The sequence below is a fragment of the Mercenaria mercenaria genome, chromosome 15 (assembly GCF_021730395.1).
Source record: "Mercenaria mercenaria strain notata chromosome 15, MADL_Memer_1, whole genome shotgun sequence".
Taxonomy (NCBI): Eukaryota; Metazoa; Mollusca; class Bivalvia; order Venerida; family Veneridae; genus Mercenaria; species Mercenaria mercenaria.
This window is the reverse complement of record NC_069375.1, coordinates 35,749,052-35,760,016: the sequence shown is the minus strand read 5'-3', so window position 1 is coordinate 35,760,016 and position 10,965 is coordinate 35,749,052. Positions and strand designations below refer to the sequence as shown.

The following is a 10,965-nucleotide window of genomic DNA, read 5'->3' as shown; positions in this document are numbered from 1 at the left end:
TTAAAACATTTTTTCTATTTCTTCACAGTCTAGATTTTCCTGTATTAGATCTATAGGTCAAAAAAGTTTAATATCGATACATGCATGACAAGCTTATTGACAACAAGAAGTATCTTTAAAACTTGCTCAAGCAACCAGTTTTAGTAACTGAACTTTGATCTCAATAATGCAGGCGACTTATATATATATATATAAATACCAAGTTGAGCAATGCCTAAATGAAGTTATTAAGTAGGGACAATTTGTCCTTTGAGTAACAATGACATTGACCTTGACCGCAGTGATCAGAACGCATGCCTCGGTGTCCAAGAAAGTACACATGAACGCATGCCTCGGTGTCCAAGAAAGTACACATGTACTAAGTTTAGCCGCAAGAAAAGTTCTTATATACGTAGTTTGCAAAGAAAGACTTGATAAGTCCTATGTGCAATAACTCTTTTTTTCTTCGAACAACTACACTGAACCTTGCGATGCCACATTTCTCAGTAGGAGCTAACTTTTAGATACTCCTAACCATGCACAGGCTCGCGGGAGAACAGCCGGACACCGCCAAAACTATATTTATTCGTCTTTGGCAGGGATAACAAACTGCTGTATATATACAGACTCACTAAGTTCCTAAATTTTTAAACAACAGTTTTCGTGCATTTCTTTCTAACAGTGCTGTAATATGAGATATACCTCATGATATTCATGTTATAAATATCCAGAGATGGTTGCACAAATAGCTGATTTGTTGGTGATCAGAGGGTTTTGATCTTGCTAATCTGTAATCTTATAAAGAACAAGTTCATTTTTGTACACAGGTACGATAGTATTTAGAAGAGGTCCGCAATTTATCGAGAATAAGTTAATTTATACGGGTATGACAGTATGTAGATGCCAGTTATTTAATTAAAGATGGTACACGGGTACAGTAACATGTGAAAGTTGTCAGTTACGTTAAGATATGTGTAAAGGCTGCCAGTTCGTAAAGAGAACAGGCTAATTTTGATACATAGGAAAATTAATATAGAAAAATGTTACGTTTGGAACATTGGTATGATGATATGTAGAAGTTACCAGTTTTTCACAAAGAACAAAGACTAATTTTGGAACACTTGTCTGATCATGTAGGGAGGTTTGCATTTACTTATAGAGAACAAGTTACTTTTGGAACACTAGTAGGATACTGCGTGGAGTTTGCCATACACTTACAGAGAACCAAACTCATTGATCACTGCCAACACAATGTTTTTATCTAAAATTAAGCTAAGTGGACTTCTCTTAGTTATATAATTATTTAGTTATTTTTTCCGCAATATTTTCGAAGTTTACACTTCTTTAAGCACAGGGAAATGTTCCATAAGAAAAAAATAATGATTCTGAATGAAAATAGGTATTTATTTACACGACCGGTAAGTATCCCGAAACGAAACTGAAAGTAAACAAACGAGTATGTCGACGTTAATTTTAGACGTCGTTCACTATTATAATACTGCCATTTGACCCAAGCCGAAACAGATGGAGGGTTTTGAATATTTTCCTGCTGGCCAAGATATGTTATTGTCAAAAGTTTGGTATATCATATTAATATATAAGTTAATTTTTAAACCGATCATCACGTGATGAACCATGGTCACGTGAATGTTGTGGTGGCAGTGATCAATGAGCGAAGCGGTAAGGGAGATCACTGCGTTGGAGTTTGACAGAGAACATGTTAATTTTGGAATACTGGTAGGATAATGCGTGGAGGTTACCGGACGCTTAGAGAGAACATGGCAATTTTGGAATACTGGTAGGATAATGCGTGGAGGTTACCGGACGCTTAGAGAGAACATGGCAATTTTGGAATACTGGTAGGATAATGAGTGGAGGTTACCGGACGCTTAGAGAGAACATGGCAAATTTGAAATACTGGTAGGATAATGAGTGGAGATTGCCAGACGCTTAGAGAGAACATGTTAATTTTAGAATAATGGTAGGATAATGCGTAGAGGTTACCGGACGCTTAGAGAGAACATGGCAAATTTGAAATACTGGTAGGATAATGAGTGGAGGTTACCAGACGCTTAGAGAGAACATGGCAATTCTGGAATACTGGTAGGATAATGTGTGGAGGTTACCGGACGCTTACAGAGAACATGTTAATTTTAGAATACTGGTAGGATAATGCGTGGAGGTTACCAGACGCTTAGAGAGAAAATGGCAATTTTGGAATACTGGTAGGACAATGCGTGGAGGTTACCGGGCGCTTAGAAAGAACATGGCAAATTTGAAATACTGGTAGGATAATGAGTGGAGATTGCCAGACGCTTAGAGAGAACATGTTCATTTTGGTGTACTTGTAGTATTATGTTTGTAGGTTGCCACATACTTAGAGAGGACAAGTAACTTTTGGTAGGTTTGATATGTAAACGTTTGCAGTTACTTTGATAGATAAAGATATCAAACTATTATGGTACACTAGCCCGATGTTGGGGTTTGTTCTGATAGATTTTATTCATCACAACAGCAGTATTTTAGTGCTTTGTGGCCGCTGTAAAAAGTATCCCAGTACTTTGACTCAGTGTTGGGAACATGGAATCCGTACATTTTTGCTATAATAGAATTCCGCTAAAGCAGGTGCTATGTGGCATGATCGGTGTTGCTTAATTCATTACCTCTCATGAACAGACCCAATCAAACCAAGTCTGCTATTATTTTGCTTGGTTGCGTTCTATGCTTCCAAAGGGATCTTCTTTTAGATGTTATAAACTGTCACAACAGCAGTGTTAAAGTGTCATGTGGTGGCTGTAAAAAGTCCCGTCCTTGGATTTGTATTGTTATATTTTCTGGCCCTTTGGAGCATTTACTGTAACAGAATATAAAAGCCTTGCTTGAAAAGGGGTATTCTTTTGAATACTACATATCGTACTTATTATGCATGGGAGACAACTTTATAGTTATTCAAGAATTAGTTACGAATTTGTTATGTCAACTAATCGTTCATGGTGAAAAGACATATTAAAGACCCTTCGGTAAAGTTATTGCATTCATGTTAAAAACTGAAAACTGAATAGAAAATTTGAGATAAACAATCATTATTCAGATCAGAGTTATAGTGCCTTCCAGTGACTTTTATTTCCATATATCATTGTATAAGGTCACATTAAATTCCCTTCAGTGGATTTAATGCCATTCTACTAAATATTAAAAATGTGAACAATTAGAAAGGGAGACAATTTGGATAAAAATGTCAGAGTTATGGGACATCTTGTGTCAGCTTGCTGTATGAGCCCAAAGGTTGTGAAATAACTTAATTAGTTTCAAAGCCATGTGATTTTGTCACGTTTGCTAAGTTCAATAGACAGATTTCAGATCCAAAAGGGAAATATTGTTGTCAGAATAAAATATTTAACTTGAACTGATGTGAATAATTTTTATTTTGATCCCAGATTTATACAAACTGTCAGTCCAATGCATGCGTAGGTTTAAAGAAAATTGAAGGAAATTGCATTTAAGGGAAAAATAAGGAAACAAACAAAAGAAATAGATTCCTTGAGAAGAGTGTTCTGTTACTAATTGTTATTTGAAAAAATACAGATTCTTAGTATAAACAAGTCAGCTTCTCTTGTCTCCTTTTCTACGCCATCCGTTCCTGCGAGGAGCAAGAGTGGCTTTGACTTTGGAAGCTTCCTCTGCTTCAGCATTGTCCGATAACCGTTTAATCGATCTTCTTTTCTGTGCAGGCACTGGTACCTCTTTTATGGCAGTTTCTTGTACCCTTGCTGTTGTTTCTGCTGCTTTTAGAACTGCTTGTATTGCTGTTGACGAAACTGTTGATAATGAAGGTTGTGATTGTATATCTTGAAGCAGCTTCATGTATTTAGATTTCACCATGCCTTCGTAGTCGGCATACATCTCACTACTTGCTCTCTTGCGTGCCCTTCTGCGGAAATCTCGCATCTGAGCTTCCCAGTAGAGTACTATGCCTGGAACAAAAAAGCGGGAACTTTGCACCACATTAAGAAAATGTACTTAGTCTATCAAAACAATTGAAACCAGCACTGGGTTCTTTTTACAGCAGGTTTGTCAATATACAGAGTATATTATTTTAAATATAAACTACGAAATGGCCGACAGTCAGGAGATGGTAAAGTTTATCATGAATTTAGGTAGACTGTGTATATTAATGCGTCTTAAAATGAACGTGAAACCATTATTATAACTTTTTTAGAAAAAGGTCATATTATGTTATTTTGTAACAAAGACTTTCAAGATATATTCATGTCTGACATAATTACGTTACGTTTAATTCATCTGACAGTTACCTAGAGCAATTTTCCTTCTTCTTTCGTGCCATTCCCAAGACTTTTGCTCGAGTCTTTTTGATGCCCAGGACAACATCCGTGGACGCTTTGCAGAAGGAAGGCCGTCTGCTTCACAGCTAGATGTACGCTTTCTTTTCTTTGAATTTAGCCTATAATTTAAATGATCAACTTATAAATTCAGACAAAAATAATAATATAGAAATCTACAATTATTGCATTTTAGTGAGGTTGATATGTGGATTTATCGACCTGATAAAAGCGATACCTAATTTATCACTAAGGAAACAAATTGTCAACATTTGAATTAAAGGTGGGTGCAATCATTTAGTTCCACTATTTTAAACGTATGCAAGAATAAAACACATACCGGGCAAAAATAAAGTACGTCTAAAATGATAAATATTGCTGTTAAAGACGATTTCTACGGTAATATAAACAGTTCTAAAAGTCATCAGTTTCAAAAACAGATGATCTAGGTAACATACCAAATATGGAATGCTGTCATAATTGAAATTCGAAATTCCCATATTTCCGGAGTTTTAGCAATATCAGCAAATGTCATTTTATCTTCAAGATTATACCGCTGACTTGACTTTATATTTATTTTTTCATATTTCAAAAGCTAGCTATGTGCCGAATCAACGCAATAATTTAAAGCAATTTCTTAAAAATAACTTTAACACATAAAAAGGTTTATTTTTCGCATATCAGCTCGTTTATTTCAAAATAGTTTCCGTCTAATATTCTTTAGTGTTGAAAACCATTCAGTTTTTTTTTCGGCGACGCCGTCTAAATTCGTTTTCGTTTCTTATGCCACGTGACTTCAGTTTGCAAATCAAACTACTTGATAACGCATTATAGATAATTTATCAAAATGGAAGCTTTATGCAACACTCTATCTGATTGGACGAGAGTGTCAATTTCTTTCACTCTGTTGATTGTGCTACGCTGAGTGAAATGTAGACAAAGCGTTTATCCTAAACGACGCTGTTCACAGTTTTAAAAGCTAACTTTGGCTCAGTATATTTAGCAAGAATATTGATAAATCTCGAAATGATAAGTAAGTTTAATAAATAAGATAAAAACCTGTTCAAATACCAACATATATCAAATTAAAGAAAGAGCTGAATAGGGTCTGCGTATCACATGAATAAGATTGTTATAAGAGTCTTTTATGTAGAGAAGTGCTTTTTAAAAGATTTTCCTTGTTACAATTGTAGTCTGTATATGAAAAGGTTTTTTGCTTTTGTGACTTATTCAGATTGCATATAAAAATGAGTACTTGTTTGCTTTGATATATTTGTTATAAATTAATAACTGATTTATTATATATGAATATTTTTCTTAAGTATGGTATGCAAATATTGAACTCAGTTGAAATCTGTTTCATTATATATATGCTATATAATGACTGAATCTCATTACACTGAAATGAAGGTACGCTGCATACAGTTTATCTATGTGATATGACTACGGTCAAACTTTGCTTATGAAACAGAAATGTTGAAATAATTACAATTGTATGTTTTGCTTGACTTTCACATTTTTATGGGTGTGACGTCATTGTCCAAAGATTCATGAATGGCGAATATGCATTTGTTAAAGCGGGATCAGTTGGCCTATTTTAGAAATAAATAAAAATAATAAATAAAAAAATCCTTAAATTGGTTTTTTCTCATGTATTCTAATCAAACTTGATTTGTAGCATCTTTATTAGGCCCGCAGCCAACTTTGTTCAGCTGGGACATTTGACCCCATTTAGGGGCTGCTCGAGCTAAAACTAGAAATGCCTTTATACAGCGTCTCATGAACAGCTTGGTGGATCTTTGTCATACTTGGTCTGGAGCATCATTATAAGGTCCTCTTCCAAATTTATTTATATAGGAACTTGGGCACTATTAGGGACCACTATAGCTAAAAGTAGATATGCCTTTCTTCGCATTAACCACTAAAATGTAATGGATTTTTATCAAACTCGATGTGTAACAATATCGTAAGGTATCCTGCTATTTTGTTACAAATGGGGATAGGGACCAATTTAGCTAAAAATATAAACACGTTTAATGACCTCTTCTCATGAACCGCTTCATGAATCTTCATCAAACTACTGCTGTAATTATTCGTCTAAGGATAAACGAAACAAAATTGCAACCTTAGAAACCTTTGCGAAAAATTAAAAGGGAACCATTTAAATTGTTAAAGTGCGGTGTTTAGTTTTGCAATTTGAAAAATGTTAGATGAAAGATGAATGTCAGATGAAAAATTCATAAACTTCTTTCCTTATTACAATTCGCCGACCATCAGTTTTAAAGATATTTCTTGTTTCTCATATATCTGCAGTTCGGCATTTACTCAATTTAAAAAATCAATTAAAAACAACCCCGATTACGCATATTTTATAGATTATTTTGAACAGTTAGTTAGTGGCGTTCTACAAATTAGAAAATTTTAAGAAAAGAATCATAAAATATATTGAAATAAAAGGAAATTGGAAACTTTGTCTGAACAAAATATATATATGGTAAAAACTTACTTGATCATATCTTATGGTAAAAACTTACTTGATCATATCTAGAAAGATTTCCGTGCTAACCATTGCGTTTCTGTTTTATCTATTGACGTCGTTGTCCCAGTTAGCCGCGACGTTATGACGCTGACGTCAATTACGTAATTTCAGCTACGACGAAATATCTTACGTTGAAATAATAAACTTGATGCTCTTAAATTTTTCGAGACTTTAAAATATAAATATGCCAACTGTCTTGAAAATAACTATCAGCTGACCTAAGGTTGTAAACTTCATTTTTGCAAAACGTCAAAATGTTGCCGCATTAATCTATCATTGCACCAATGGTACCTAAATACACAATGTCAGGAATTTTCAGCTATCCAAGTTCTTCCAGCATTTCAGATGTAACATCTGCCGACATAAACGTATTGTATGTAATATTTGGTAAATTAAACGTGATATCTTTTTCTAGGCATTCAATATCCGATCTTATTTGCAATCAGGTGCACGATATATAACCCGTCATAATACTTTTTTTATTATACTTTTATATTTCTGGAATCCAACTATTTTCTGTAATTTAACTGTTCGGTCTGTGATTTTTACAGATTTAAGGAAATGGTTCCTGTTACAAGAAATATATATGTTAATCCCAAATAACCTTGTAACGTCGCCAACTAGTGCATTCTATTTATTGAAATATTCAGTCAATTTTGAATGAATTTTAGGTATTACTAAAACAAAATAGACCGAAACTAAACCTGTAACCATAGGCTAGAAGCAGTATATTCAATTTGATCAGACAAGGTAGGCGATTAAGAAAAAAATACAATTAATAATGGGGATTTAGAGAAAGAAAGAACTAATTGCAATAGGCTTTGAAAGCGAACAGCATGGATCCAGACCAGCCTGCGCAGACTGCGCGGATGCGCAGGCTGGTCTGGATCCATTCTGGTCGCTAATGTACTAAGTTGGTTTTCTCATGGTGCGGCTCAAATATAACATAAAATTTATCAGTGCGGCTCCCAACGATACTTATCATTTACATCTACATTTTAAAAAATAACGCCCTTGAAAATTTGTTTTCATAATTGAACGTTTTTATCTTTTAAAATCATTTTCATGTTTAAACCGTTTGTATGTATGTATGTACGTTTTGATCTTTTAAAATTTTCATGTATGCATGTATGTATGTATGTATGTAATAACATTTCTATGCAAGGTAATTTCTAGACTTTGTCTGACTTTGTAGCCCGCACTGATAATTTAGCATAAACTATCTTCAAAGTAACATTCAGACTTTAAATGAAATTAAATAAATGTACAGTATTCTCGTCCTACACCTCTGATTCATGTGGAAAAGTTGGCAGTTACTTACGAAAATACTGGATATCCTATCAGTCAGAAAGCTGCAAAATAGTCACGTGAAAAAAATCATATAATTTATTTGGACCATGTCTTTATACTTCTAAAACCTTGTATATTCTTTTAGTTTCGGACAGGCATCGGATCAGACATCCCATTGACTGGCCGATGTGACTATGTTGACTGATCTGTGTGACGTTTGCCCTCTGTGGAGTGGCCGACGTGACTGCTTTGTCCGGCCGACATGTCCACCTGTCTGTTATAGGTCTCTTCTGTTCACTGGGCCACTTGATTTCATCTTTGTAACGTTGCGTTATTGAAAATACTACACTAAGAAAATACCAAGAAATACCATTAAAAATTATAACAAAAAAAATCACTAACTTAAGACCTGAACAGTTTCTGAAAATGTTGCTTAAAGACATTAATAACGTATTGCAAAGATGAAGGATCGTGAAACAACTTCTATCGCCAAAGTTTTGTTACTGCGAAACACACGTTTAGAATTTCGATTACAAGTACATGAGAAAAAGGTATTATCAAAGAGCAACCAATGACAATAAAAACTTTGTACATGCGTGCATTTCTAAGTTGGAGATGCGGACGTTTAAGATTGTGGAATTTGAACCTGCATGCTGGATCGTTCAATGCCAATAATGCGTTGAAAGAACACTCCAGAGAAAAACTTTGTATACCTTAAATATAGATCTAATACAGAAATGCAAACAATATACTAGTAGATCACTGCAGAAGAATTATAAAGAGACACAGAGACATATTATGAACCTCATCTTTTGCTTTTCCTTGATAGTATATGGCTAAACACATAGTTTGTTGGTTGGTAAGCATTTACGCCATTTGAAATCCATATGAGCGGTACCTTTTAGAGACTGTTAGTAAGTTAATTGAAGGATAGTGCAAGATACAGAAGACGCCCCAATTCTAGAAGCTTGCCTGTTGTTTTTTTGCGTGCCTGGTGTAAAGCACCCATACACGGGACTCTTATCTTAACGTTAGTAATTTTAGTTAGCGGGACTGGAGCTCTAACTCACGACCCCTGGTTTCGACATATGTTCACGCCTGTCCCTTTTGTTCAGTAACAGTTTGTTTACAGACTCATTTATTCATGATTTTTTATAGCATAGTGTAACAGTTTTTTAACTATTAAATTTCTGCTAGCTTGAACATTGCAAGTACTTGAGCTCCGGGAGTATATTTGTGTGAAACTAAAGAAAATATTCTTAACAGCCTACCATTTTTTGAGAGACTGCAAAATGAAAAAGTCCTTCATTGACTTAAAAGGCCAAATCCTAGATGTTTAGGCCATAGAAATAACTAGTTACTAGCATACTATAATCTCTGTTCTTTTTCCCCTGTTATTTTCAATTATGGATTGAGATACATGTATATTTCTGCCAAGGAAAATAGAATCTAGACCTTTAGAGGTATTTGAATGAAATGCTACAGTACAGTACCATTGGTGCTTTTATCATACAGCCTTTGGTTATTATGACACGTCTTGAAAATGTTAAAGTTTTCTGATGTAGTGTGATTATATGTTCTGTTGGGTTCAAGTTCATTTAATGTATTTGTACAAAAGGGTAACGATAAAGCCGGTGCTAGAAGGACATAATGGAATCTAGTCTGCCATTATTTCGTTTGACTGCGTGGTTTAAAAGGATCGTCTTTGATATAGATTTTAATAAATATAATCCCAGTACACCACTTGCAAATACATGAAAAAATAGCCAGCATTACGGCAATACAGAAACCTTTTAAAAAATCACTTTTCACAGAAACCAGTATATTCCAGAAATGATCGCTTGGCAACCTTTTACTAGCTTAACAGACAAATCTTACAAAAGTTTACTTTTAGAAAATAGTTTGCCAAGCATTCAATCTGTAGTGAACTACTCTATAAGAATTTCATTGTAATACTTTATTCATTGAAGTAACGGACGGCCAGGCATTGTTTTACAAAACCAAAGATATCACCTATGTTACTCTGTATCGCGGTGTTTATCAATCATTTGAAGTACATTTCTATCTGGACGTTTTTTTAGCTTTCACATTCCAGTTAAGTCGACGATGCGAAGAAGACAAACTCGCCACACAATATTCACCAGGATCTATGGTAAAGCGGACCTAACGCAATGGTCCTTTTGAGACATTTTGTCTTGGTCACGCGGCCATAGTCGTTAACTTTTGACAGATAAAGGACGACGTGCAGAGCACATACACCAAGGTAAAGGTCACTTCCGGTCAAAGGTAAATTAGCTTAATTTGTGTCTGTTTCATATCGTATAAACTGCTATAAAAATAGCATCAGATGTTTACCTAATCAACGGAGGCGACGTGCAGAGAACATGACTCTGGTCCAATATCAAGGTCATGCTTTGAGGTCAAAGATCTGATAGCTAGGATTAATCTATGTCCACTCCATATCTTCTCAGCCACTGGAACCTTTTCATAAAACTAGCATCAATTGTTTTACCTCATCAAGACAACATGCCGAGCGTAACACGTGAAGGTCAGAGGTCAAATAGCTCAACTTCATCTCAGTTTCATATACTCTAAACTGCTTGGAAAATTGTTGAGGACTCTGGTTCACTTAGGCTGAAGGCCAATGTCACAGTTAGATGTGATAGACCAAAGTGCCTAAATTCTTGTCTAGTTTTTATCTTCTAAACCAACAAAGTGAGTTTCATAAAATTAGCATCAATTTTTAACCCTGTCCAGACGACACAAAGAGTGCACAACCCACATCATTAGGTCCAATGTTAAGGTCATATTTAGAGG

General features: G+C 34.8%; 1 protein-coding gene across 1 annotated transcript; it reads right to left on the bottom strand.

Annotated features, from left to right (window-relative positions):
- Nucleotides 1–3,456: 3,456 nt before the first annotated feature.
- LOC123561105 (uncharacterized) lies at nt 3,457–7,637 on the bottom strand. The gene is made up of 3 exons (XM_045353292.2): nt 6,854–7,637; nt 4,293–4,441; nt 3,457–3,953 (listed from the first exon to the last, which is right to left on the bottom strand). The coding sequence occupies exons 1-3, from the start codon at nt 6,886–6,888 to the stop codon at nt 3,583–3,585; spliced, it is 555 nt and encodes a 184-aa protein (XP_045209227.2). The 5' UTR covers nt 6,889–7,637; the 3' UTR covers nt 3,457–3,582.
- Nucleotides 7,638–10,965: the final 3,328 nt, after the last annotated feature.

Bases quoted from the DNA above. Each gene is read 5' to 3' on its own strand.
- LOC123561105 (XM_045353292.2), bottom strand. From the start codon at position 6,888: ATGGTTAGCACGGAAATCTTTCTAGATATGATCAA. The intron at 4,442-6,853 runs GTAAGTTTTTAC...TTTAAATTATAG, and splicing joins ATCTTTCTAGATATGATCAA to GCTAAATTCAAAGAAAAGAA. The intron at 3,954-4,292 runs GTAACTGTCAGA...TTTTTGTTCCAG, and splicing joins AAGAAGGAAAATTGCTCTAG to GCATAGTACTCTACTGGGAA.